The sequence below is a fragment of the Marmota flaviventris genome, chromosome 7, assembly GCF_047511675.1.
Source record: "Marmota flaviventris isolate mMarFla1 chromosome 7, mMarFla1.hap1, whole genome shotgun sequence".
Lineage (NCBI taxonomy): Eukaryota > Metazoa > Chordata > Mammalia > Rodentia > Sciuridae > Marmota > Marmota flaviventris.
The window spans coordinates 1009185-1036434 of NC_092504.1; the positions used below are offsets into that span (position 1 = coordinate 1009185).

General features: G+C 51.6%; 1 protein-coding gene and 1 long non-coding RNA gene across 3 annotated transcripts in view; one reads left to right on the forward strand and one right to left on the reverse strand.

Moving 5' to 3' along the window:
* Positions 1–8711: 8711 nt before the first annotated feature.
* LOC139706389 (uncharacterized) lies at positions 8712–11285 on the reverse strand. The gene is made up of 3 exons (XR_011707931.1): positions 11170–11285; positions 10014–10089; positions 8712–9934 (listed from the first exon to the last, which is right to left on the reverse strand). It is a non-coding gene; the product is annotated as an uncharacterized lncRNA (long non-coding RNA).
* Positions 11286–11553: 268 nt separating this feature from the next.
* Pcgf3 (polycomb group ring finger 3) overlaps positions 11554–27250 on the forward strand; it is a 34302-nt gene continuing 18605 nt past the window's right edge. The window contains exons 1-6 of one of the 2 annotated variants that reach the window (XM_027940671.3): positions 11554–11769; positions 21708–21746; positions 22034–22173; positions 22839–22969; positions 23871–23967; positions 26169–26224. In XM_027940671.3, coding sequence (XP_027796472.1) covers positions 22861–22969; positions 23871–23967; positions 26169–26224 — 262 coding nt within the window. In that variant the 5' untranslated portion in view covers positions 11554–11769; positions 21708–21746; positions 22034–22173; positions 22839–22860. The remainder of the gene's footprint in view (positions 11770–21707; positions 21747–22033; positions 22174–22838; positions 22970–23870; positions 23968–26168; positions 26225–27250) is intronic. The other variant, XM_027940664.3, reaches the window with a different exon arrangement.

The window sequence follows — 27250 nt, forward strand, 5'->3', positions numbered from 1 at the left end:
GGAGCAAGAGGCTGCGAGACTGTGCCTCCAGGTCGGGTCTAGATTTGGGCTCGCGGCAGTGGAAGAGCCAGCTCCCCGGCCAGGAGGCGGGGAAGGGCCAGTCGCCGCCGCCTCTTGGAAAATCCTTGCTGCGCTGTGACCGGCTTGCACACTCGGCAGCCGCCTCTCCGCTTCACGCACCCTCCGGTAACGAAAAGTATTTAGTAATAGCCTTTTGCTGCAACTTTTTTCCTGATAATCCTTCTTCTTCTGAACTTTCTTTTTCTTTCTGACTAGAGTTCCGGGGCTCTTATCAACACATGCCCTGACTATTCTTGGTTCCACTGGGGTGCCTCCTTCCCTTAGTAATTTACTTCTCACCCCTTCCATATTTTCATCATAAAGACAATACAATACACTGAGACAAAACAAGACACAAACATACTGTATCAATCCTCTCCATTCTCAGTACCTACTCATGCAAGGCGAGTGCTCTACCACTAAGCCCCAGCCCCTCTCCTTGCATTTTTAATCCCTATGGGTTGCTTATGGCTGACACAGCTAGGCCCTGCATATCTGCTTGTGTTCCAAGCTGTCTTCACCCATTGCCATGCCCTGCATTTCCTAAAAATTGCTGTGAGACTGGAGGTCTGGTCAATGTCTCAGTTGGCCCCTGGGAAGCAGAGCTTGAGGCAAGGATGGGCAGGGGCTCTATCTGGGAGAGGGTCTTAGGAAGTGAGAACAGAAGAGAAGAGACAGGAAGGCAGGAAATGTCCTGATGGGCATTGCAGGGAGGCCAACGGTGTCAGTGGCCAGCTGAGGTCTGTGAGGAGGCCCCTCTGGAGCAACTCCCAGGAACGCACAGGGTACAGGGGGTTGTGCAGCCATCAGGGGCTCATGGGCTGACAGTCTTGGAGACGCAGGCATGGCTCCCAGTTGTTGCCCATGTCCATGACCTCAGGTGGCCATTTTAATCCACAGTCCCTTCTTCACTCATTAGCCGGAGTACACATAGAGAAGCCAACGTTCATCAAGTCTGCAGCTACCCAGGAAGATAAAGATCTCCCGTGACACTGTTCCCTGGGGAGCTGGTCCCCAGGTCCTACAAGCCCTCTGGCTGGTTGCTGAAGGAGCATTACTCTTTGGTAGTACAAACATACCAATGTGCTTTGTTCCATTGCTGCTGCTGTTCTACGCTGACCTGCGACCCCATTTCACTGGCAGAGCCTCGCTGGGTCTTATGGTCTCCACAGCTGTCTTCTTGCCCATTTCCTGACTTACTCCCTGAGCCCCTGTTAGAAATACCAGGTGCCACAAGGAATCAAACGTGTGCTTGGAAGTGGATTGGCAAGGCTGACTTTACTTCTGCAGCAGGGCTGCTACCCAGCCTGGCTAGCAAGCACACCTGATTTTTTTTTTTTTTTTTTTTTTTTTTTTTTTGGTACAGGGGATTGAACTCAGGGGCACTTAACCACTGAGCCACATCCCCAGCCCTTTTATGTATTTTATTTAGAGACAGGGTCTCACAGAGTTGCTTGGTGCCTCGCTTTTGCTGAGGCTGACTTTGAACTCATGATCCTCCTGCCTCAGCCTCCAGAGCCACTGGGATTGCAGGCGAGCACTACTGTGCTGGTAGTCCACCTAATTTTATCCTGAATGTAGTGCTGCTCTTGCTCTGATAGGAGGAGCTCAGGGTTACAATCTACACAACTGGCTAATTTCAAAATTGGGGAGGGCAAAGGGAAGGACCATGGTTCAATTGGCTACAACTGGATCTTTCATCCCAATTAAGGCTAAATACTATATTCTGAGAATGGACCACTGGACTTTCTGTCTCTCACAAGTTCCCCCTTTTCTTTTTATACCCTTTGGCCACGTTTTCATTTTTGTTCTTGTGCCATCCATCCTAGATATATTGAGTGGAAATCACCCATGGTAATGAGTTCTCCCCTTTTAGGAGACCAGGTAGGCATCCTGGTGATGAGGAGCACTTGGTAAGGTCCTTTCCAACTCAGCTGTAGCTTGCCTTCTTTCCAGGTCTTGATTAAAACCAAGTCTCCAGGCTGGAAGTGAACTGCAAACTCCAGAGGAGTCTGAGCAGCAGCTCATGATAATCATACCAGAAAAAAAAAGCACAGACAGGTCTCAGATTGGCTCAGAACACACCTGTGACTCTGATAGAGCTTTTTGCAATATTTATCAGACACTCCTGTATAAAGATGCTTCCTTTATAACCTCCCAGTTTTACTTACTTTCAGGAGGACTGACACGAATGTACATCTCAGGTAAAAGAACCTGTCTTACCTTTTAAATGTCCACATGCAGCTGTGCTTTGGGTATACTCTCCTGCTGGGTGTTTAAGACCAAGTTGGTCAAAATTGGCCTTTATTCCCTCTCTACTGTTAGAGTCAGCTGAGATTTGTCAGGGATCACTCTTGGGAACTTGTGAAAAGCCTCTTGGCTCCTTCAGCTTTTCCTCTACCAGTTGTGCCATCTGCCAGGATGGGCCAGGGTCTTGCTGACCACATGTGGCTTCCCTGGAAACATCAGAGACATTCCCCTCTCCAGCGACCCTCCTCTGCAGAATGTGCACTGGGTGGCTTCCTGTTCTCTAGGGTCCTCGTGATCCCCCAATCGGGAGGTCAGATGACTCACTGGAGTCACCCTTAGAAGCGTCCTGTCATTCTCCTGGTTGACCTTAGAAGGCAAGACCCAGAATATTGGCTGCTTTTTCCTTGGCCCTTTTACTTCCTTGATTTTGGTCCTCAAGATTTGGGTTGAAACATCCAGCAGGTCAGTTTCACCAGTCTTGGAGTAGGAGTACTCGGTTTTAACGTCAATGTCTATAATTTTATAGTTACTCCTTCCATTTAATTGTGGTCACTATTAGTACTGGAAGTACTATTATTAGTACTCTAATATTATTAGTATTCTTCCAGTACTTCCAGTACTAATACTTTATATCCTATCTGTCCTTTACGTGATGGCTTCTTGTCTCAAGTTAACCCAGGTTGTTCTATCAAAAGTAGTACTTCTTCAAAACACTAGCAGGTTCTAGTTGTAAAGTTCTATAAGGAAAATACAAAATAAAATTAACAAGACATCAAAACATACTTAGTTTACATAACAGCTTTGAACCAAAAACCATAATTTTTATAAAAACACTAATATATCTTTGGTATATATTTTGCCTCCACAAAGACCTATAAATTTATCAACTCAATCACATTTGAGAGCCTTTACAAATTTTACTTTCTTTTGAAACTTTTACCTCCTTAGATACCTTTTATAATTTATCCAATTCTTTACATAAGCTTTATGTTTTATATTATATCTCCTGCTTATTTTTGAGATCTCAGTAAGCTTTACAACAAAAATCTATACTTTGAGCAAAAATTTACATGAGGTTAAGTCTAGCCTACTTTGGAGCCATCTTAACATGCAATAAGATGAGAGACTCAGGTGAGGCAGCCCCTTGACACATAACACAATACAGCATTATATCAGACATGAATTTAAAAAAAACTAAGAGAACTGACTTTATTTTTGTGGGAAAAGTAGCAAAATGCTTTCATGTTTCACAGTGTCAACCTTTAAACAAATCAGAGTCTCTTTATTGTCTTTCAAAAATGCATTTAAATTCCCATCTCAACGTTGAAAGTAAGACAAAATTATATGTGTTTGTGTGAGTGTGTGTGTAACTTTCGATAACAAGTTACCTTTATCCACTTACAGAGCACTAAATGACATAAATAAATCCCCAGTTAAATTTGTTATTTCTATATAAATCTGAAGGAGATTACCTCTATATGCCACTTTAGTTTAGAGAATACCAGCTTGGTAAAGTGTTCCCCTAAGCTTTTAGTTTTATGCATTTCTCTAGTCACATATATTTAGTGTGTCTGGCAAAACTGACTCAATTCATGTTTTAAAAATTTGTCAGAAAGACAATGGATCCCCATTAATGCCTCTCTCTTAAAAAATGTATATACACATTATATTATATTATATATTTTTTCTTCTTCCTGGGGCAAGTTATTACTTCCTCCTTAAACAAAATCTTGGTTGAGATAACACTGATCACCTTTCTCAGGGTCCCTTTGGCCCAGATGGCTTTACTGTTAGTAGACCTCCAGCAAAGCAGGCTTTGTTTCCTTTTCCTGGGCAGCACTTGCAACTGAAGTTGTTGCTCTTTGGGTGAGAATGTTATCTGTGCATCTAATTCACATAACAAGTTTTATTCCAGGAGAGGGATGGACAATCTGGATATATACAAAAAAACAAACAGTCTAAATCTTTTTCTCCCCAGGTTGCATTCAAGGGGTTGGAGCACAGGATATTGTTGAGCCTGACCTGTCTCCTTTATCACTATCATAATGCCATCAACTTTAAGTGAGTTCCCCACTGTCGATTATACTCAGATGCTCCTTTGGGGCCTTTTTATTACACCAGGCATATTGATATTCAGTGGAGGAGGCCATTTTCATCCTTTAGGCTTTCTTGAAGATCCTTTTGCATAGGTTGCCAACAAAACATAAGTTGACTTTTGTTTCTGTTCCTCCTAAGCATTATATATCATAAATGCACTATTAACTAGTTGTGAGGGGGTTATGTCAGTTTGTCCCCTTTGTCCAATGAAGGTCATAATGACCCTCAGAGATTATTAGGGACCTCTCTATATAGAAATCAGCATGGCCAAGACACAGATGCCTGCATACATGGGGACTCCAGGAGGCCCTTGTATTTTAGCTCTGTGGACAGTAGGGAGGCTTCCACCCAGAAGTATCCCCTGGCCAAATGGGGCATCCTGCTAGATCTTAGAAGGGAAGACCATTTTTTTATCCCCAGGTTATGACCTAATAGTGCTGGAATCCATTGATTTGTCCTTAGTGACTGGTAGCTTTCATCCTGAATAAGATAGGATAGTTAATCATCAGACACTCAGGGTAATGGCCTCCAATTAAGGCTTTTTCCAAAGGTAAAGGCTATCCCATGGAGTTAAACATTCCAGTCAATTCCTTTATCCCAGAGCAGTGGTACATGGGAAGGGGGTGAAACCAAATGAAGTCATAGAAAAATTCCAGACTTAAAGTCTAAACGGGCATAGTCAATTAGAAAGTCATGGGCCAAGCCAATTGTCTTGGTACCATCCCAATGCCTGTAGATACAGAGTCCAATCATTAGCCCCAACTTTTTAAAATATCTGTTCAGCGCAGACTCTGATCAATGCTTTATCCAGCCGCTGTAAGTCCGCAGGCCAGTACACCCAAGTGGGGGGGACCCTCTGTTAGGTTTCTGCCTCACATCACTGGAGCTCCATCCTCTCACACTCAAGCAAACCTTACTCCTTTTTTAGAAGATGATACCTTGCTTTTTTTATAGTACTTTAATAAAAACACAGCTTAATTTTTTTGTACACATATGGAATCATACCTGTTAAAATTTTAATTCTTAGTGACTTTGTTTTAGGTTAAGACCTAGAAATAAGCAATCTTGAACCTTTTTATTTTTTTTTATTTTATTTTATTTTTTTTAAATTTTAATATTTATTTATTTATTTTAGTTTTCGGTGGACACAACATCTTTGTTGGTATGTGGTGCTTGAGGATCGAACCCAGGCCGCACGCATGCCAGGCGAGCGCGCTACCGCTTGAGCCACATCCCCAGCCCGAACCTTTTTATTTTTAACCAATTTATAAAAACATATTTAATAGACCCAAATATATGTTACCTTATGGAATTCAAGAAGCCAAGAATACTTGCAAATACTTAGTTGATGTTTTAGTATTTTAACTTTGCAAATTAATCAGATGTCTCCTCTAACAAACACATTTATAAAGATTAATCCCATTTATGTTAAAACTAATTTATACATTTCTTACTTAGGCTACTCATGAAAACCAAGGTATCAAACAAGTCTAGTTAACATTTTAAGTCAGTATTTCTGCCAAAGAAAAACACTCAGAAGGGGTTAGAGTTGTGGCTCAGTGGTAGAGCACTTGCCTCACAAGTGTGAGGCACTGGGTTTGATCCTAGCACCACATAAAAACAAATAAAGGCATTGAGTCCATACACAACTAAAAAAAAAAAAAACAAAAAAAAACCTTCAGAAGCAATGGACATTGCACTTAAAACATTTTATGGAAACCAACAGTCTGATTGGCTGGCTACCTAGAACGTGTGAGTAGTAGTAGTTTCAGAGGTATCTTTACTCTTACCAATTCAGATTTATCCTTTTTGTTAGTTTTTTTTTTTTAAGTGAACTGAAAGGCATTTGAATCCAAAATGGATTCAAATACTCATTTACCTGTAAGCCAATGTTGACGCTATGTACATGATATACACAAGCATGTATACAGACAGGACATACAGGTTGCAGGTATGCACAAACATCCATCAAACAGACAGGAAGCAAAGACTTGGTGCCTCTATACCAGATATTAAATCCCTACAAGTAGGAGGCAAAAGAACTATCAGACTTCAGCTTTTAGACATTAAAATAGACCCTGGCGCAGATTTTTTACAGTATTACCCAGACATGAAAAGGGCTGTGCAGCCGTGGTGAACACTGAAATCAAAGGATCCGGTGGCCACTCATCCCCAGGGGACAGGTTAATCCCACAATCGCTACTGTTTATTTTCCGTGCTTGCTCTTCTTCAAAGGAAAAGAAGATGGGATCTTTTCATTATTCTTCTATGTCCCCAAACCTAGTATTTTTATTCCCCATTTTTTGTAGGTTCCCCCTGTGTGGTCAACCACCACTTACTGGAGACTTCCTGCACCCCTCATTCCACTTTCCTGGGTATCGTCTTGTGTTTCTACGTAGAGGCTCCATCCCCCTTTTGGGGATTTTTGCATTCATGTCTCAGTCACACTCACACAACCTCCGGGATGTCCCAACCACCAAAGAGGTACTTTTTCTCAAGAACAGATTTCCTCCTTGGTCCATGCAGAGAGTCACCTGGTTGTGGGGTGCTTGCTTGGGCCCTTCCCAGCATTGCTGGTCCACTTTCCATTTGGGGCTTATTGTCAGCCTTGAGGATTGTAGTTTTCTCCTCCACTCCAAGGCCACAACAATAAGGCAGCAGGACATGTCTCCTCTAAGGAGGTAGTTCCCATGACCCCTTAGGCAGTGTATGGAGCCCTGTGCCAGGCACCAAAACATGCAGAAATACTGGGGTGCCACAAGGAATCAAACATGTGCTCAGAAGTGGGTGGGCAAGGCAGACTTTACTTCTGCAGAAGGGCTGCTACCTAACCTGGCTAGCAAGCCCACCTTGGCAGGGCAGTCCACCTGCATTTATCCTGAACATATCACTGCCTCTTGCCCTGCTAGGAGGAGCTCAGGGTTACAGTCTACATGATTGGCAAAGGGAGTGGGTATAGTTAAAATGGCTACCATCAGATCTTACCAATTAAAGCTAAATACCATATTCTAAAAATGGACCACTGGACTTTCCACTCTCACACTGGAACATGGGTCAGCCACGGCTCTGCTGTGCTTCTTATTCTGCCACCACTGCTCCCGGTCTGCTCTCAGGGACAGCTCCTTTTGCAGGTCACATTCTCTTGTGTGAATGACAGCTCTCAGCTAGATGTTCACTGTCAGCATCCCAAATACTTGTGCGCTAAACAGAGTAAATGACAGGAAATTCCTCCATCCTTCCCACCCTGCTGGGCTGCACAGAGCAGCCCTTCAGCTTCCTGCCCACGGCTGGAAGCCTAGTGGGCACCGTGGGCTGTGGGGATACCCTGGGTCAGTGGGAACACGGGACTCCTGCCGGGCACGCTCCTCCTTTCAGGCCTTCCTCCCCAACCCAGGCAGTCTCCACGTGTCTGCACAGTGCTGGGCTAAGGCCTGGGACCCTCTGTGCATCTTCAGAGCTCCACCAGGACAGATCTCCCTCTCCCAGGCCCTGTCCTATGGGACACAGCTGGGCTTCCCTAAGGCTTTCCCTCGCTGTTTCTCAGGGTTATAGGCCTGGTTGCTGATGTCCAAGGTCCTAAAGCTGTCTCTGAGAGCACACCTGCTGTTTGATCTCTTTTGTCCACTGTTTTATTTGCCATGGTGAGAGGCTGATGGCACCAGGGCTGCAGCCACAGGGAGGAGGACAAGAGCTCTGCCCACTGCCCGTGAGAATGTCCTCCCTGTCATCACTGCTGCCCACCAGAGTTCTGCTTTGTTATTCTATATTTCATGAGGGGGTTGGGGCAGATCCAAAAATTCCCACTCCTGTCACAATCGTCCCCAAATCCACAGGATTCTGACATGGGCAATTGCATGGCATATTCACTAGCTCTCAGGCAGGTGCAGCTGCTGCACACCTGGGTCCATCTCACTCCTCTGAGTGGTGTGCTTGGGAGGCCACTCTAGCAGTACGGCTGCATCTTTCACTCCTTCTTTTTACAGCTGTAGGTGCCCAAGGTGTGCAGGTGTGATCGTTTTCCAATTAATCCCATGTACATAGCCACGTAGACAGTCTTCTGTCTTTTTTTCCTACTATAAACTTTGCCACAGGTTGGAGGCAGTCATCACACACCTGTAATCCCAGCAATTCAGGAGGCTGAGGCAGGAGGATTCGAGTTCAAGGTCAGCCTCAGCAATTTAACAAGACCTTGTCTCAAAAAAATAAAAAGGGCTGGGGATGAAGCTCAGAGGTGGCATGCCCTGGTTCAATCCCCAGCACCAAATGAACTGCAAACCATGCTGCAGTTTACAGTCTTGCTCTGCTTGCAGTTTTTCTGGTGTGTCATGGGGTACACTCTTCCCTGGAGACAGCTGGGATAACAGTTAGACTCCTATGTCACTTGCTGGATGCCACCAAGCTCCCTTCCACTCAGCACTGACACACTCGTGTCCTGGTTCTGGGTCTTGACAATAGGGTATTGACACTGGGGATTTTGTCAGCAGATGAGCTGGGGGGTGAGGGGGCTGGTGGTAAGAAGACATCTGGGGGGAGGGAGGCGCAGTGTGGGAGCATGTCCAGGAGCATGGAGGAATTGAGTTCCAGGGACAGGGGTGGTGCACAAGGCAGGGCAGCCAGTGAGTAGCTTGGTAGAGCTGGCATACTTGGACCCAGGCGCCTAGGGATCAGCTTTTTGATTGCTCATCTCAGGATGGCCTGGGGTCAGGAACTAGGGTTTTTCCAGGAGAGCAGGACACAGTCAAATGTAGGGGTTATGGAGGTGGAGTTAGCCCTGGGAAGTCCCGGTGATCTGGACCAGGGCACTTGTTGAGTAGGGTCCTGGGGATGGGGGAGAAAAACTGATGGGTTTGAGAGAGAACTTGCAGAGAAGTGTGGGATCAAGAAAGAACTCGATTCCTCCTGCTCTGTAGAGCCAGATGCCTCACCGAGGGTTTGTGGGTAACTGGAATGGTTCCTCAAAATGAGACTTGATCACAGGAGGACAGGCCAGCACCTCTGGAAGGCTGGTCACAGACAGGAATGAGGACCCCTCATCCACAGGGAGGAGGACCTCCCCTCCCCACAGTCTGACCTGGAGCCATGATTTTAGGGTCCATCTTTACACACATTTACTTTGTGGGCTGGGATGTGTGTAACCCTGTGAACTCACCACCAAGACAACACAGATTCCCATCCTCCTCTGGGGTTCCCCACCCTCAGGCTTCTGCCGAGTGAAGCCCTGGAGGGTTCTGAGCAGAGGAGGGATGCCCTGAATAATTTTTTATGAGAGTCTCTACATCATGTTGAAAACGGATACAGAGCAAAGGACAGAAGAGGGAAGCTACTCACTACCCCAGGGGGTTGAATCAGGGTGGAGTTAAGGGTCACACGGCCTGATTCTGATGGGCTCTGTAGGTCAGCAGAAGGCTGGTGTAGGCACAGAGAAAGATGGTAGGAAGGCCCCATGTCTTGTCCTCAGCGTTGGCAGGGGTGGGATGAGGGCACAGTCTCTAAGGATGACCTGGAGTTGTCACGCTGTGAAGATCTCCTGGTGGAAAAGTGGATGGCTATACACCAGAGCTGGGCTCAGAGTAGTGGCCTTGGTGCTGCTGGTGAGATGAGCTCACCTGGAAGAGCAGCTGGCAGCCCAGGTGTTGGACGAAGGGACCTTGGGCCTGGAATGAATTCTCAACACAGTTTCACCTGTAGCCGACAGACAGAAAGTCATGGGGGCCATCTATCCATCAAGTTAGAAAACTTCCTGGGGTCACTCTGTCCTCAGCCCAGGACTGCTCTTGGCCTGCTCATTTGTACCTCTATGCTGCCCCCAACACCAAGGCTCTGCCTCCCTCCCCCACTTCCACACCCCTGCATCAGGACCCTGCCCCCCATGACAGCAAAGGGCCCCCTGCTTCTCAGAGGCCGGCTGCCACACCTGGGCCCAGGTCCCACGTCTATGCAGCCTTCCCTTTTCTGCAGTATGGCCAATTTGTCCTTCTAGTCAGCTGTCCCCGCAGCACCACAAGGCCACCAGAGTTCCCACCCAGAAAGAAAGCAGTCCTGTTTGCCCCTCACCTCCCCTGGACAGAGCCCCATTTTGTTGCTTTCCTTTACAGCAAAAGGCCTTAAAATGTGTCTTTTTCGAAAATGCACTTTTCGAACCTGCCATGATCCAGTTTCCACACTATGATGCATCCATACTGCTGCCAAGGCCTCTGAAAGCCCCATGGGCATTCTCAAACACCCCCAGCAGCTAACTCAAGCCAGACCCGCCCACAGGCGGTGGCTCTGCCCTGGGCTCCTCCAGGACTCCAGGACTCCATTTCATATAGTCACCTCAGTGGTCACTCCTTTGACCAACCATTTCCAGGTGTTACAAGCTAAGGAGCTTCACAGGACTCAATGCCCACGTCTACTGGTCACCCACAGGGGCACTGCTGACCCACGCCCAGCTCTGCCCCGTGTGCTCCCACACCCCCAGACCACCTGACTCCTGCTCCCTACGCTCTAATCCCAGCCCTAACCTTAACGCCTGCAGTTACAGAGGAGCTCCAGCGACCCCTCCGGACCCAGGATGCGCGGGACTCCCTGCCGCGCACCTCACCACCCCAGACTCCAGCTGAGCTCCTTTCCTTCAGTCCTTTCCTTGCCCCAGCCCCATGCGGAAATCCACTCAGCGTGCCACTCAGTCTCCTAAAGACACTACACTTCCTTTTCCCTCTTGCTGCCCCTCCCACTACAGTGAAGACCCTAGAGGGCGTGAACTTCTCGGTCACTGCTCACGGTTCTAGGGTGGGTCTTGCACAGGTCGACAAGCAGAGGAGCTGTGCGGTCAGCCCGGCTGTTTCAGGTCCGTGAGACCGAAGGCAGGTGCCCTGTAGGTCCGCGGCGTACAGCGCACCTGCCACGTTCAGCGCAGGGAGCCCCGCCCAGCCCCCACACCCCAGCAGGTCAGCGTCCAGCGCCCGCACGCCGACCCGCAGCGCGCCCGGTGCACTCCGTCCACGCCCCGCCCAACCACGCCCGACGGTCCCCGCCCCTTACCCTGTGGCCCCTCCCCGGCCCCGCCCCTCCCATCGCGCCAGCCGCTTCGGCCGAGCGCGGACTACACGCGCCTGCGCCCTCAGGCTCCGCCCGGGCCCGCCCCCTCCGGGCCCCGCCCCCGCTCGGCCGCGGGGTGGGAGCCGAGCCGCGCACCGCGCATGCTCCAGGCGCGGCGCCCCCGACCCGGCGCTCGGCTCGGCTCGGGCATTTCCGCCTCTTTGTTTTAAACTCCGGACGGCTTTTTTCTCCTCCTCTGGGGGGGACCCGGAGGGAGCGGCGCCCCCTCCCCCTCCCGGCGAGCCCCCGCGTGCGCCCGCTCGCCCGCCGCCCGAGACGCAGGTCAGTGAGCCCGCCCCGCCCGGCCTGGGCCCGCGCGCCCGCTCCTCAGGCCGCGGCCTCGGCCCGTGTCCGGCTGAGGGCTGCAAGCCCGGCGCCGCTCGGCCGGCCCGGGGAGGCGGGATCCCGAGGGCCAGGAGGCGGCCGGGACCCTGGAGGGCCGGACCCCAGGCCAGGTTGGACCCGGGAGGGCAGGACCCCCAGACGGCTGGACCCATGGAGGGCAGGACCCTGGACCAGGCTGGACTGCAGACCGGGCAGGAGCCCAGGAGGACAGGACCCTGGAACAGGCAGAATCCCGGGAAGGCAGGATTCCAGACCAGGCAGGATCCGGGGAGGACAGGACCCTGAACCAAGCAGGACCTTGGGCCAGGGTGGACCCAGGGAGGGTAGGACCCTTGAACAGACAGGAGTCCTACCAGTCACTGAAGGGCCATTCACTGAGGAGGGTCAGTCCTTGGGACCAGGGAAGACCCACAGAGTTTTGGGATCTCAGAACATGCCATTCAGGAGAGTTCAACCCCAGGACAGGTCACTGAAAAGGGCTGGGATTCCAGGATGGGCCACCAGGGACAGTCAGTCCTGGGGACCTGACAGTCTGGGACTCTGGGAAGGATCATTGAGGAGGACTTGACCTCAGGACCAGACAGGACCCAGAGAATGCCAAGAAAACTGAGGAGTGTCTAACTCAAGACAGGTCATAGAGGAGGGCCAGGATCCTGGAACAAAGCCACAGGAAGGTCAGGACTCCGGGAAAAGCTCACTGGGAGGACTGGGGCACTCAGACTGGCCCCAGAGGTCCACAGCCCTGGTGCAGGCCTGTGAGCACTTTGGGGACCCTAAGGTGGCCTCTTGTCCCCATGAGGCAGGACCCTGAGTCTATACCTGAGAAAAGTTCATGACATGGACAGACTCTAAGTCCTCTCATAGAGGACCCTGATAAGAAGTAAAACTTTAAGACAGGTCCCCAGGGTGGCCTGGGACTCTGAGCATCTAGACTGGGTTGGAAGTGCTGAGCCTTCAGTGGGATCCAGAGGTGTCCTAAATCTGTCCAGCTCACCACCTGGCTCCCTGCTGTGCAGGTGCAGGCATGTGGGATCCTGCTCACCTGAGCCCCACAGGTTCAAAAGGCTCTTTACACAAGACCCTGAGCACCCTGACATCATGAACTCGGGCTGGGCCCAAGACCTATAGCAGGTACTGCCTGGAAAGGGACCTGGAGGCAGGTGCAAGGCAAGGTTGGGGCTCATCCTTCTGGCTCTGGGACTCAGGTTTTCAGGGGAATTCCTCATCCAGGGGTGCTCTGTGCCACTGACTTGGAAAGCTGCCTCCTGTTGCTCTTAGCCCCTCCTTTGGCGATGCTGTCCTTTCCTTGTCTTGACCCCGGGATTACCCTCTTGTCCCTCCCCTAATCCTTCTCAAGGTTGTACAGGTGTATCCTGAGTCTAGAAATGTCTCCAGTGTCCGGGGGACTTCAGGAATGGGTGGAAGGGTGGGTTGCAAGCTGGGGCAGAGGCTTTGGGCAGGAAAGCTGGACAGCAAGGTTGCGTGGGAGAGGAAGTCAGAGGCTAGTTCCACTCCAGGAGAGGAGGGCATTGTTGGATCTTGGGGAGGGGGTCTTTCTTTCTCTGAAACATTCCACGGAATTGGCCATGAAAAGTGGGTGCAGCTTTTATGCTGTGAGGGGTATTCATGGGCCAGCAGTGTGCTGCACTTGAATAGGGCAGTCTCCATGTGTGTTCTCTGAGAATGGAAAGTCCAAGGGCAGGAACTTGGCTCTACCCAGCACCTGAAGCCTGCCTGGTGTGGGCAGCAGGCAGCATATTACTGAAGAGTGGGTGCCAGAGAAGAGTAGAAGGCAGGTGCACCTGTAGGTCAGCTGCAAACTGAGGATGAGGTGTGAGTCTCAAACTCTGGGCTCCTGAGAGATGCTTGAACTGGTCAATTCCATTTTTTCATCTTGAGCCACAGTCAGTTCTGGTTACTCAGGAGAAAACCACCTTAGGTTCCTAGCACTGAACATCAACCACACTGTGTCCCTGCATGTCCAGCGTGCATTGCCAAACATAACTGCGTTTGGGACTTTGTCCTTGGTGCTTACTTTTGACTTGTTCTTTTGACACACTCTTTCTACTGTGGTTAAAACTTAATTTGCCTTTTGAAGTTTTGAAAAGACATGCAAACTTGAGTAAGTGTTCAGAACCTACGTTTTCCTTTTTGTATTTTTGAAAGTGTGGTAGTGCTGAGTGGTTTTATTTTATGTCATCATGCAGCTGTTTTCCCCAGAACTTAGTTCTCTAAGCCAACAGTCAGTTATGATCCTACAGTCTCTGGGTCAAGAACGCAAGGTGGCCGACCAGGTCTTCTGGCTCAGCACCCACAGGCCTACAGTCAGGTGCTGGCTGGGCACCTCCCCAGGGGCCACCCACCTCAGGCCCCTCCCATGCTGCCTGCAGGAGAGGCCAGCTCCTCCTGTAGGCCTCTCAGAGGCAGCTGAGAAGGAATGGGGAAGGGAAGGAGACCACTGGCTTTGCAGCCTACCTTGGAAGTGGTGTCCCATAACTTTGGTGAGTTCTTTTTGTTAGAAGTGAGAAGTGAGGCCCTGTGCAGACTTGAGGGGAAGGGGCCCCTCAGGGTGGTGCAAGGTGGGTGGACTCTGCAGCAGCATTGTGAGCATGGCACTTAGCTGGTTTCATAAGTGATACTTGAAAAGCTTCCATAAGAAGTTAAGACCCATGTTGGTGGAATGGGGGCTCTGGCTTGGCTGTGCTGCCTGGGATCTGGCACATGACGAGAGATGAGTCATGGACAGAAGAGATCCCTAGGTGTCAGCTTGCCCTCAGGAGTCGTGAGGGTACAGAGCCTTGGGGTCCTTGGTTGCCCGGGTGCAAGGGTTTCAGTCTCCCACAGTCTCACTGGTATTTCTACCAGTGATCTGGTCCAAAGAAAGAATGTTGTGAGAAGTGTTTGTCTCAACCATTTAAACGTGGAGAAAGTTTCTCCTGTCATTTTGGACCTTGTGCACTTGTTTTATGTGTCCTCTTCAAAGTAGTATACGAGGTGTGGCATCTCTGAAGTGGAATGTTTGTCTTCTGTGGGCTCCCTGGCCAAGGCCTGCCCAGGGGGAGCCTAGACCCAGAGCTGCACCTGGGCACCTGTTCAGGGTTGCCCTGGATACGGCCCTCTGGCCACCTTTCACCTGTCTGCCGTCTCTAGACTTGGGGTATTCCACCCAGGGCTGCTGGGTGAGGAAGGACTCTTTGCTATTAACTGGAATTGTGTATGTGGGTTGTTTGGACCATAAAGCAAGGCTCATTTGGGTCTACCTGTTGTTCTTTATTAAATGGCAGGATTGTTATTCATTTGCAGCCTTATTTGTTTGATATTCAGATATCAAATTTGATATTGGATTTTAAGTTGAAGCTGTAATTTTCCTTTACTGTGAAATGTTGAGGTTCAGGGACAGTTTTCTAGTGTCTTGTGATGTGTGCTGCTTGTATTACAAAAATGCTGCACAATTCATTGGACTTCAAAAATTGGAGCTAGTCTTCAGTTCTACAAGTGGGCAGTTTATCATTAAATTTAAAAAGTGTGAGGCCTTTAAAAATAAGAACATTCTTTTTTTTTAATCTGAGTTTCTTCCTACAGCTGTGGACTTCAGGACAGGATGAAGGGCAGGAGTGAATATTCGCCCCCTGAGTCAAGCAGAACCCCACCTCTGGGAGTGAGCTCATCAGGAGTGGGGACTCCTCGATAGTGGTTAGGCCAACTTGCTGTTTTGAAGAGAAACTCTAGCATTTAAATGAATGTACAGGTTAATTTGTCTCTTTTTTGGATAAATTCATTGATATTTGCTGGATTTGGTAGATATTTATAAGAAGCATGTGAACACTAGAAAGGGGTCGATAGGTAGCCATGAAGCCCCACTGCCTATGGGTCCTGGGGGTCCTGCAGGACTTGAGGCGGCCCCTGGGTCTCGTGGGGGGTCTGGAGGTCCGTGGGTCTTGTCAGCTACTCCATCTTCTGGTTCCTAGGAGGGTTTGGCCTGTATCCAGTGACCATGTGGATGCTCCTGCGGGACACCTCTGTGGCCCAGTTCTGAGGGTCTTGTACATACCACCCTGTTTGCCAAAGTCAACTAGGACACTCCCTGATTACACCCATTTGCCTGCTGTGGGAATAGGGGACAGGTACCCCCACATTAGGAGGCAAAATTGAAGAAGGGTAAGCTTCCTTTTATTTCAAGGGTTTGTTTTACTTTTATCCAAATGTTCATTAAGAAAAAAAGGCCTGAAGAAAAGCTATAGGGAATTCTGCCATTGTTTGGATGTTTGTGTTCCCCGAATCCCTATGTTGAAATCCCAGCCCCTCTTGATAGCGGTGGGAGTGGGCCTTTGGGAGGCCCCGCCCTCACAAGCTTCCCTGGAGAAGGAGCCTTAGGTAGCCACCAGCCTGTGGCACCTTGACTGGACTTCTTGCCTCCAGCATGGACAAGAAAATCTCTCTTTTTTACACGCTGTTCAGTTCAGGGTATTTAGCCTGAACAGGGTGGAGCAGGACCCTTGAAGCCCATGCTCAGAAACTCGGTTCTGTTATGGACTACATTTGCTTCATCTTTTGCTGTACGTGACTGCTTGCTAATGGAAGCATTGGAGAGTAGCTACAGACAGCATGACACATCACTCAGACAATATAGAGTGTCAGAAGTGGTCCCTCACACAACTGCAATACCACTGTGGCACCAAGAGAGCAGTCATGCCATCCACATAATAATTCATTTTCAGGCCGTTTGTATTTTCCCTAGTGGTCTTAGGAAGTTTTTCCATAATGTTTTCCCTTAACTTGATTGGTCCTCTCTGGCCTTGGTTGGTGTCCATCCCTCCTGAGTACACTGGGGAGGTGCCAGACTTGGTTGGTGTCCGTCGTTCCTGAGTACACTGGGGTCTCAGCCTTGGCTGGTGTCCATCCCTCCTGAGCACACTGGGGAGGTGCCAGTCTTGGTTGGTGTCCATCCCTCCTGACCACTTCGGGGGTGGGGGTTGATCTTGGTTGGTGTCATGTCCCTCCTGACCACACTTAGGTGGGTATGGAGTGAGACATTCTGGGTACAGAGTATTTCTAATAGTATGTTTTTCTGGACCAATGTCCTCCTGCAGCTGGGCATTTTTTCAGGACTTGGCTCTCCTCCTGGCTAACGTTTGCTGTAATGAGAGGACTGGCTAGTTATTCAGGGGAGAGGCACAGGGGTCAGACACACTTATTCCCTCTGTAGCACCAGCCTATGATGTCACATGGGAGCCACTGTCCCAGCACTGAAGTGATTTCTAGACTGGGAGGATGCAGTTTCAGCACAATCCACACAGTACCTCATGGCTGTGTTTAGACCCAGCCTGTGCTTCTCATTCAGCAAAGAGCGCTCTTGCCAGCCGAGTCCCAGATGCTGCCCAAGGGCCCACCACCAGCCTCCCAAAGGACAGCTGTCTGAGGACGTGTCCCATCTGTTAGCCAGGGGAGAGAAATCTGCAAGACTCCCAGGTCCCTGAGTGCTGGAAGAGGCTGGACTGACAGGAGAGGTAGGGGCAGGGCTGACGTGTTGATGTCGTCAGCCCCAGGTCAAGGGCCAGTCGCTCCCAGCCATCCGGATGGTCAGCACAGTGGGAGCCTGCATCGCCACACAAGGTTGTGCAGGCTGGCACTGGTGTGGGTGGGTCTCAAGGCTCAGAATGGAGAGCCCTTGCCTCTGGGACAGGCCGGGGAGGTACCTGTCAGAGCAGCTGAAGGTCTGCCTGGCTCCTCTATTTTGTAAAAGGGTCTGTACTTGCCAGGTACAGTGCAGGTGCACACCTGTACTCTCAGTGACTGAGGAGGCAGAGGCAGGAGGGTCACAAGCTCAAGGCCAGACTCAGCAACGTAGCGAGGCCCTGTCTCAAAAAGTAAAAAGGGCTGGGGTGTATCTCATGGGTAGAGAAGAGAGCCTTTGGATTCTAACCTCAGGACCATTAAAAAAGAAAAAGGAAGATGAGATAGATCAATACGTGTTTTGTTTCTTGTTGGAAACCTTCCTTCAGTCTGGTACCACCATGGCCCTGTTGTGTGCAGGCCTGGGGTTTGGGGGCCAGCTTGGTCCCCATCAGAGCCTTGGGACAAGCTCTGGGGCCCACAGGAGAGCAGGCTCTTGTCACATGCTTTAGCATGACAGCATCTCGTCAAGAGTGGGTTTTGAAGGGTGTTTCCGACTTGCTGATGGCAGAAGATGCAGCTGGGCGTCAGGCACATAGTCACCAATATGTGAGCAGAACCAGGATTTTTAGGTAGAGTTTAACTTTTCAGCTTTAGAAGTTTATTTAAGTTTCCACATGTCTAGAAACTGTAAATTAAGACCCCATGACCAGGGGTCAAATAGAACTGGGCGTGTAAACAGCTAAGGCAGAGGCAGAGTGATCTGCGTGCAATGGGCAGGAGAGAGCCCCAGGGCCCAGGCCTGCCACAGAGGGAACTCTGCTCTCATTTGCCTATAAGAAGCATGCAGTCCCTTGCTCCTGTCCCCCAATCATGGAGCAGACATGATATAGTGCATGAGCATCTCCAGAGACACACCACACGGTGGTGCCTGTCCTGAAGCAGGTGAGGATGGGTGGCTTGGCTTATAGGCTGCCTACACAGGAGTCCCTGTCTGACAACCTCCTCAAGCCCAACAAGCCACCAGCCCATTCCTTCCCAGCCTCCCCAGCCCAGAACTCGCGATGCATCACTGCCTTCTCCTCAGTCCCACATTTGCCCTTGCAGCCCTGCACACAGCTGAGTGCAGTGGGGTAATAGGCAAACGTGGTGCTCAGAGGGCCTCCAGAGGATGCTGGGATGGCTGCTGAGGCAGTCTTGCCTGAGGCCAGAGCCCCTAGGAAGGGGCCGTGGGGCAGAGGCTGGCAGGGGGGCTCTTGCAGAAGGAAGGCCACCTGGTTCCTGGCTGTGCCTTTCCACTTCCTGAGCTGATACCAGGCTCCACTGCTGGCTAGCACACCTTGCCAAGGGCTCCTCTTGCCAGCATGGTGGCCTGTCACTGGATCTCCCAGTGTCAAATCTGCACTTGCAGTTTACGGATGAAGCTCAGCGTTTTAAGCGTGCTCATTTGGAGTTTCCCTTTTCTAACGCTCTTTCTGTGCCTAGAGAAGGGCAAAGGACAGAACTGTTCCATTGGGAGCCACTGAGCTGCTGGCCCTGGTTGTGGTCCTGGTGTCCTGATGACCCCCAGAATGGGTCCTGACCCAATAAACTCAGTGTAAAGTGGAAGTAGCCTTAGTGGAGGGAGCACTAAGTACCCAGCCAGCCCTGCATCCCAGTGGCCTCATGGCACCTCATGGCACTCTGAGGAGCCTGGGCTGAGGGCAAGCTGAGCTCTGCTGCTGCTGTGGGCAGGACAAGAACAGGTCCTGCAGGGTGTTGCTAACCCAGAGGGTCAGCTTCACTGTGTGCCTTCTGCCGCACGTCCCTTGCTGTCACTGTTGCAGTGGGGTGACAGCTTCCAGTAATCCAGTGAAGTTGTGCTCAGGGAGTCCGGCTGGCCATCTCCCTCATACCTGCTGCCTCTTTTCTGTTTCACCAGGCTCTCCAGGGGCAGAAAGGCCTTGCCAGGTGCAAGGGTCTGCTCCCACATGGCTTCATCCACACGGGCAGGCAGGTCTGTGGTGATGTCTGCATCTTGCTGTAAACTGAACACTGTTCTTTTCTTGAGGTCACTCACACAAGGTCCACCAGCTTACAGTCCTAACTTGAGGCTTGCCTGCTTGAACTCCATGTCACAGAGGACCAAGGATTGTCATTGTACATGCCTTCTCTGTGGAGCTTGCCTCTGCCCAGGGAGTCCTCAGTTCCTTCGGGCTCGCCAAGAGCACTGCCCATGCTCACACACACACTTGAGTGGCTCCCTCTTAGTGAATGACTCTTGGAGAACTTTTTTCCTTCTAAGTTTTAAGAGTGTTTAAAATTACTAGCGGGTATTGGATTTTGTCGAGTGGTTTGTGTGTCTGTTGTAGACTATGTGGCCTTTCTTCTAAGGAGGTGTTCTCCCTATAGTGCAAGGCAGCCTCTGCCTGGTGGAGAGCGGTGGCTGAGGCAGCTGGTCCTGTTGGGTGATGCGTCTGTCCTTTCCCTCTGCTCTGACCTCGGCAGGGTTTGGTGTGTGCATCACTGGTCCGCAAACTGAGTTGGAAGAGCTGTCTTTGCGTTTCTTGTGGTGCTAGGGACAGAAGCCTGGGTCTGGTATGTGCTAGGCAAGCACTTTGCCCAAGCTGCCCCAAGCTGCCTTGTTTCCTGAGAGGACGGAGTGTCCTGGCTGCCCTGTAGGTCCCTCTGGGGACTTCCAGGCAGGAGTCTTCTTTGAAGGAAACTTTGCAGTTGCTTACTCTGCTTCTAAAATAGAGTTCTGGTTTTCTCCACTTGTCTCAATTCTGGGAATTTCCTAAATAGTCAATTTCTGAGGAATTTGCCAGTTGCATGTGGACTTGGGTTTCTGTCACCCTGAAGCTGTGCACAGCACTGATGTTGCCAGGCGCCTTCCTTGCGGCTCTGTGCTCACTCACTAGGCTGTCTGCAGATGCCCACCCGTATGCCTGCTCATCTCATCTTCTCATGTCCTCGGTAACCCACCCAGTTATGCTTGCTTGTTACTGTTGGTGCTGTCAAGACGTAGGCAGTGGGGATTTATGTGTATGGCTGCCCAGTTCAGGACCCACTGGTTGTGACTTGTTAAAAGTTACATGTGCTAACACTTCATCTCCTCTGTAACATGAGCCACCGTTGGAGTTTCAGCAGCCTTGGGTGGTCAGTGGCTGCCATACTGGGCGGGGACAGTTCAGGACAGCCCTGGCCACAAGCTGGCTCATCCCCCCACCTTCTAAGGGCTGCACACAGGCCTGTTGGTTCTGCTTCAGTTTGCTGGGAAGACAGACTCTCCTCTGTCCCTTCCTTGGGGAAGTTACCGGAGCTTCAAGATTGTTAGTCCAAGGCAGTTATGGGAATACCTGAAAGAGAACCTGGTACAGGATGGGTGTAAGCACATGTAAGGCCATATCTGAGCACTGATCTCAAACTCAGGCCTCACTCTGTCCTGGAGCCCTGGCGCTCTCCAGAGTTTTGCTCCAGGCAATCCTCAAGCCCTTCTCTGGGGACACTTGCTCCCATGTCAGAACAGAGCCCTGGACAAGTGCTCAGGAGACACACCTAGGGGGGCCTGGCTGGGCTCCTGAGCTCCCCTCAACATACAGCGGTTGCCCATCACTGCTAGCCCTGTCCCAGAGCACAGTCCCTGGTGGCCATGTGGTTGGAAGCACATGTGGCTCTGCCAGGGTGGCTCTGGTTCTTCACTGCTGCAAGCGCCCACCTCATGTCCTCATTCCCCTGAGCCGCGCACCTGCCAGGTGCCCACACGTTTCCTCATGCACATTCTCTTAGTGGGTGGGCAGTCTGACCAGGAAAGAACACAGTGCTCAGTGTGGGCATGAGGCTGCAGAAGTCATGGGTGTCACAGGAATCTCATGACAGACTTGTTCTTCGAAGTCCCTCTCCAGAATCCCTGCGCAGCTCACCCTGAAATCCACTGCCTCTCTTGGGGAGGTCCATGGACCCCCTTCTGCCTTCTTGGGTCCAAAGCAGTGTGACAGAGCCCCCACCTCCATTCTGTGTCCCCATGAGCCAGGTTTCTGCTCTCATAGTTTCCCTTAGCTTTGGCTGGGCTGGGCTGGGCACACTAGGCAGATACTTCACCTGTCTCCATAGTAAATCCCCCTTCTTCGCCATCATTGATTTTCAATTTTTTTTTTTTTTAAGCAAGTAAATGAGCAGACATGTTTAACCACCCAAGGCTCAGAGCTGCTGGCGGTGGGCCCCTGTGTGGGCAGCACCTTGCCCCGTGTCCTGTAGTGACGCCTGTCTCTGCTTCTCCTCAGGCTTCACGATGTAGCGGGACCCCCGGCCCCCACTCTCAGGTGAGTGCATTTGAGCTGGCCTCCCTCCTCCTGTGCCTTTGAATCAATGGGCAATTCCCAGAGTCATGCTGGGTCAGTGTGTCGTGGCCACGGGCAGGTCTGCAGTTCCCTGGTGGCGTCTACGACAGCAACTCTCAGTGCCCAGTGCCTTCCTCTGGGTTAATGTGTCCAGTGGACTCTGTCCCCATTGCTGCAGGATTTGCTTGGTCCACTGAGAACGGAGTGGCAGGACTGTATGCAGGAGTTTCAGTGACGTGACTAAAGTAACAGTGCCATTTCTGTGCTAGGAGATGGAAGCAGAGCAGAAGCCAGGAGGGAGGTGCCCAAGTGAGCCAGAGTGCAGAGGGAGGGAGGAGCGGCGCATCCGCGTGGTGGCCTGAAGCCTCCATGCCACGCGGGAGGAGGGACACGCAGACGTCCAGAGGAGGTGAGGCCCACCGGATGGTGGGGGGTGAAGATGGTGGTGTCTCAGACTGTGGGGGTGAGGCACAATGGGGAGGGGTGCAGTGTCAGATGGCCTCGCCAGCACTCGTGCCATACTTGTGACTGCGGAGAGCAGGTGTGTACCTGGAGCCCACGGGGCTGTGGGACACCTTGTGGGAGCCACCAGCTGTCTCCTGGGTGTGCAGAGGGGTTGAGCTGCACTCCCCTCCTGACTCATGTGGGAGCTGCGAGCAGGAGGGCCCGAGCCTCAGCTGCAGTGCCTGCAGGTCAGGGGTGGCGTCTGGTTCAGACTGGCGCAGAGGGGGTCAAGCCCACAGGATAGCACTAGTCCTCCCCACCCTGGGGCTCTGGTGTCTTCCTGGCAGCCACAGGCCCTGGTGCACAGCAGTAGCTGGTGGTGGATTCCTAGAGTCAGGGCCATCCTCCACCTACTATCATATCCAGGGGCTAGGCCATGGACCAGAGGGCTGGCCTGGCTCCATGCCCGCCTGAGAGGCAGGGATGGGCCTCCAGTTAGGAAGAGGACTTGGCCCAAGCAGCTAATCTGTGGACACCAGGCCATGGCACACTGTGCCATCCCTGGAGAGACAGTGTTTGCTGGAGGCTAGGTGAAACACATCGGAGTGGTTCAGATGGAAGTTGTCATAGGTTTCTCTTGCAGAAGCCAAAGATGTTGACCAGGAAGATTAAGCTCTGGGACATAAATGCCCACATCACCTGCCGCCTGTGCAGTGGGTACCTCATTGATGCGACCACGGTGACCGAGTGTCTGCACACGTGTAAGTCCGCCTACAACTCTGCGCCTTCCAGATGGTTCCAAGGACCACAGTGACGGGGGTGGGTAGGCAGCTCCTCCTATGTGTTCCTGGGGACTTGGCTGTGTCTTACCAAAAGCTTTTAGTTCATGTGCAAGGGCAACAGGGCCAGGAAAGGAGCAGGGACTCCAGGAGAGGTCAAGAAGTACCCTGGGATTCCTGGAGATGAGACTTCCCTAGGGTCACGGGACACAGAGCTACTGTGTTGTTGCCATAGGGCCTATGGCATGGCGACTTTCTCCTTCAGCAGGCAGAGAGGCCTGTTTTACATTTCAAATGAAGTCTTGCACTTTTCAGGTGGGTGTCTACTGGTTTGCTCCTAGGGACTGATTACCTGTTCTGACCATCTGGGCTTGTGTGGGTTTCTCTGTTTGCAAAGCAGGTACTGGTCACCTACAGGGTGATGGTGCCTCTGGTGGCCGCTGAGGAGCATTTTGCTAACGCAAAGGCTCTGCACAGATGACCTCCCACTCCGCACTGCTCCCTTTAGAAAACACTCACCCATTTCAATACACACTTTATTAAGTTAATTGCATTAGAAGCCATTGGGCACAACCAGGTGATTTTTGTTGAATTTTATCATTTTGTGTTGTACAAAGAAAATGCTGTAGTCTTTCAGGCCAGCTTAGGAAAGCTCTCCACCCTAGTGCCCTTGCCTGCGGGACAGCCAGGACCGCAGTTCCCACTGCTGAGTAAAGCCCAAGGGGTGGTGCTTTCTTTCAGGAGTAAGAATGTGACTCTTCTGTGTCACACCTGCAAATGAGTCAGAGGTGTCCTCCTTGGCTGCCATTGGGGGGGGGGGGTGCAGGTGTGAACCAGTGTCTCCCTTCTGGACTTGCTTTCTCACCGAGTGCGCCTTGGACAGTCTGCAGGAGCTGCCTGGTGAAGTACCTGGAGGAGAACAACACCTGTCCCACCTGCAGGATAGTGATCCACCAGAGCCACCCGCTGCAGTACATTGGGTGAGTGCACACCGCGCCAGGTGGAATGGGAGTGAGCAGCCACAGGCGTCTGCCCCTCCCTGTGGAGCCGCCGCTCCGCAGGCACCTAGACATCAGGCCATGCAGTGGCCTAGGTTGCTGGAGAGATCTCCAGGCCACTTGGGATTTCACGAGTTTTAATGGAGTGGCTGAAGTTCAATTTGAAGTGTGAGTCAGGCCTGGGACCCACTTTCTGTGGAAATAACTTGAATCTGGAATGGGGCCAGGAGGTGAGGAGCTCGCCAGGTGGAGTTTCAGATTTGGGGGGCCACTGGAGGAAACACAGTGCCCCTATACCACCTGTGGGAGCAAAGAAAAGTCTAAAGGCAACTGTCGAAGGGCTTGGCGTATGTCTGTGTTCTGCTTAAACTTGTGCAGTGTGCAACACAGGGGAAGGTACCAGTCCTCAGAGGCCCTGCCAGCCTCCAGGCAGCCCCTCATGGTCCTGTGGCCCTTCGGGTGTCAGTTGGCAGTCTGGGCTTCTCTTCTCCAGGTGCCATCTACCTCTGGTGCCTTGCTGTTCTGGTTCTGCCTTATAGAGGTCCTCCTATGGGCTGATTGCAGTGGCTCTGTGTCTGCTCTCTTGGGGTACAGTTGTGCAAACCTGAGGGAGGGGTTTCCCCACAAGAACTACTGATGGCAGGAGATGTAAGGGCCTTCATGCTGGCCGCCCCTTCTCCAGGTACTGCCTGGGGGACAGACCCTTTCCTCGAAGAATCAGGCTATTGTGCTAATGTGGAGAGAGTAGGGGTGGGGCTGGGACTGGAGCTGACCAGGTGCAAGGCCTTGGGGGCTTGGGCTTGGGTCCACAGGGCTGGGTCCTGCTTCTCGTCTCCAGTTCATCTCTGGGTTAGGACTCATGGCTGTGAGCTGGGTGGAGAACCTCCCCTGTGGAGGGTCCCTGGCCTTTGGGCCCTCAGCCCCTTCCTCCTCACAACCTGGGTGGCAGCCCCTATACCCTCCTCAAGTGCCCACCCTGCACTCACAGGGCAAGGCAGGCTGACCAGGGACTGCCACACCAAGGCTGGGTGTGGCACGGTCTTCTCAGCTTCAGCATTTGTGTTCAGGATTTACAGTGGCCAGGCTGGCAGACATCCCAGATAGGTGCTGGACCTGGGCTCCAGGGTCTGGCAGAGGCCATGGAGCATGTGACAAAGGGAGAGAGAGCGGCTCTCAGCCTGTGTCAGAGAAGGGGCTTCACTCCAGGGGCTGCCACTCAAAAGCCCTCTTTGCCATTCTTCCCCATCTGTTTGGCACCTGCTCTGAAGAAAGGTCCCTGCAACTCCTAGGCAGGTGGCAAAGCCTGGCGTCATGAGGGACCCAGATGTAGAGCTTGGTGGCAGGCAGCATGGCCCAGTGTGTCCCGGGGTGGGCAAGATCTGGTGGGAGAGAATCGTGCTGGGAGGTGTCTGTGGCACTGTGTGCACTGAAGGCCTGCTGAGCACAAGTGTCCTGCTCAGGACATGGGCGAGGGGGGCCTGAGAGCCCGCGTGGCCCTCCACACTCCACTCTGCTCATGGAGTAGACCGCCGTCCTTGTAAACAGCTTCTGCGCCTGGCCCTTGATGGCTAGATTTCTGTGAATTTTATGAAATTTTAAAATTTGTCAGTTATTTAGATATCACTAATTTGGTGCATAAAGGCTTTGTTTTTGTGGAAATTATGTTTAGAAATTAAAGTTGATTTGAAAACTAACAATTCTGTAACCGTTTTTGACCTAAAAAAGAAAACAGTTTCTTTTTTTTAACCTTTGTTTTATTTATTTATTTTTATGTGGTGCTCATATGCACTAGGCGAGCACTCTACTGCTGAGCCCCAGCCCCAGCTCAATGTCAGAAATTTTCCAAGGGGATCAGGCCTGACCTCATGGAGCTGGGGCCCCAGGCAGGAGGGCAGGAGCAGAGTGTGGGTAGGCCAGAGCTGCCCCGTGAGTTGGCCCCAGGTCCAGCAGGACAGGCATCATTGCTGGGGTGACCTTCTGACCTGCCATCACTGTTTGAAACACTCACAAGCAGCTGGAATCCAACTACATGATGCCTCAGTTCAGGTCATTGAGAACTTTGGGCAGCACATTTTTTCATATGCAAACTGAAAGGAAAACCCCACCAAAACCTGTGCTGACCACATGGACAATGTGAGAGTCACAGAGTAATGTCCCCTGACACCCCACTCTTCTCTCTGCAGTCATGACAGAACCATGCAGGACATCGTTTACAAGTTGGTGCCAGGCCTCCAGGAAGGTAAGACTCACATCCTGCGCTAGGTCGGGGGCTTGACCCTTGACTGAGGGGCGAGCTCGCAGAGCCCGGTGGCACCGTCTTGTGCACCCTGCTCCCGACTCCTGCTGGATTCTCCTCCACTCTTTCTGAGGAGTGCGGACTGTCTCAGTTCAGGGAAAAGGCAAAAACACCCCCAAGGGAGACGCTGAGACCTCAAAATGTGTTTGCAGCAGTGCTTGAGCTGCTTCCACAAGCTCACCAGGAGCTGTGTGCTCAGCCGTCCAGCAGCTCCACCAGGCTCCTGTGCCACCCGCTGCACCTTGCGGCTCATCCATGGTGTTAGCATTTGTCCTTTAGGATTGCTTAACCCAATGCCCGCATGACTGGTGGGAGAGGCATGGGGATTGCTTCCTGCCAGATGCCGCTCCTGCTATTATCTCTGGTTATCCTGTGAATGCTCTGGCTTTTGGCTTGTGTTTGTTTCTGGTTGTTTCTGGCAGGATGAACACAGGGCTTGTGCTTAGGACTGACCCACAGCCTCCTCAGGGTGCCTCTGCACTTCTTATCCCGGGGTGTCCCCCAGGTCTGGACTTGCAGAGGACCCGCCTCCTGGGGTGGGTGGAATTGGCGGTAGCTCCAAGTTGCTCTGGCTACCCCTGAGCAGGTGCTATCTGGCTCTGGAGGTGAGGGGCTCACCATGTCCTTGCTTCTGGGCGGGCAGTGGAGATGCTGTACTGCTCCTGCTGCTCCCTTCTTCTCCTGGCTGGAAGATGTTGACAAAGACACACTGCTGCTCAGGTTCCCTGAAGGTCTGTTTGTAGGGCAGGCAGGACAGACACAGAATCCTCCGTCCTCTTTCCCGACACTCCGCCCACCCTGGCCACCTGTACATTGCCATTAGGGTCCTTTTGAAGCTGGGTCATGTCTATGGCCAGCAGACATCTCCTATTGGGCCAGGGTCCCTGTGGCATCCTGGCGGCCTGGGTGGCCAGGGCTCCCAGGGCAGGAGGTGCTGGGGCTACCCACGACTTTCACCACAGATGGGAG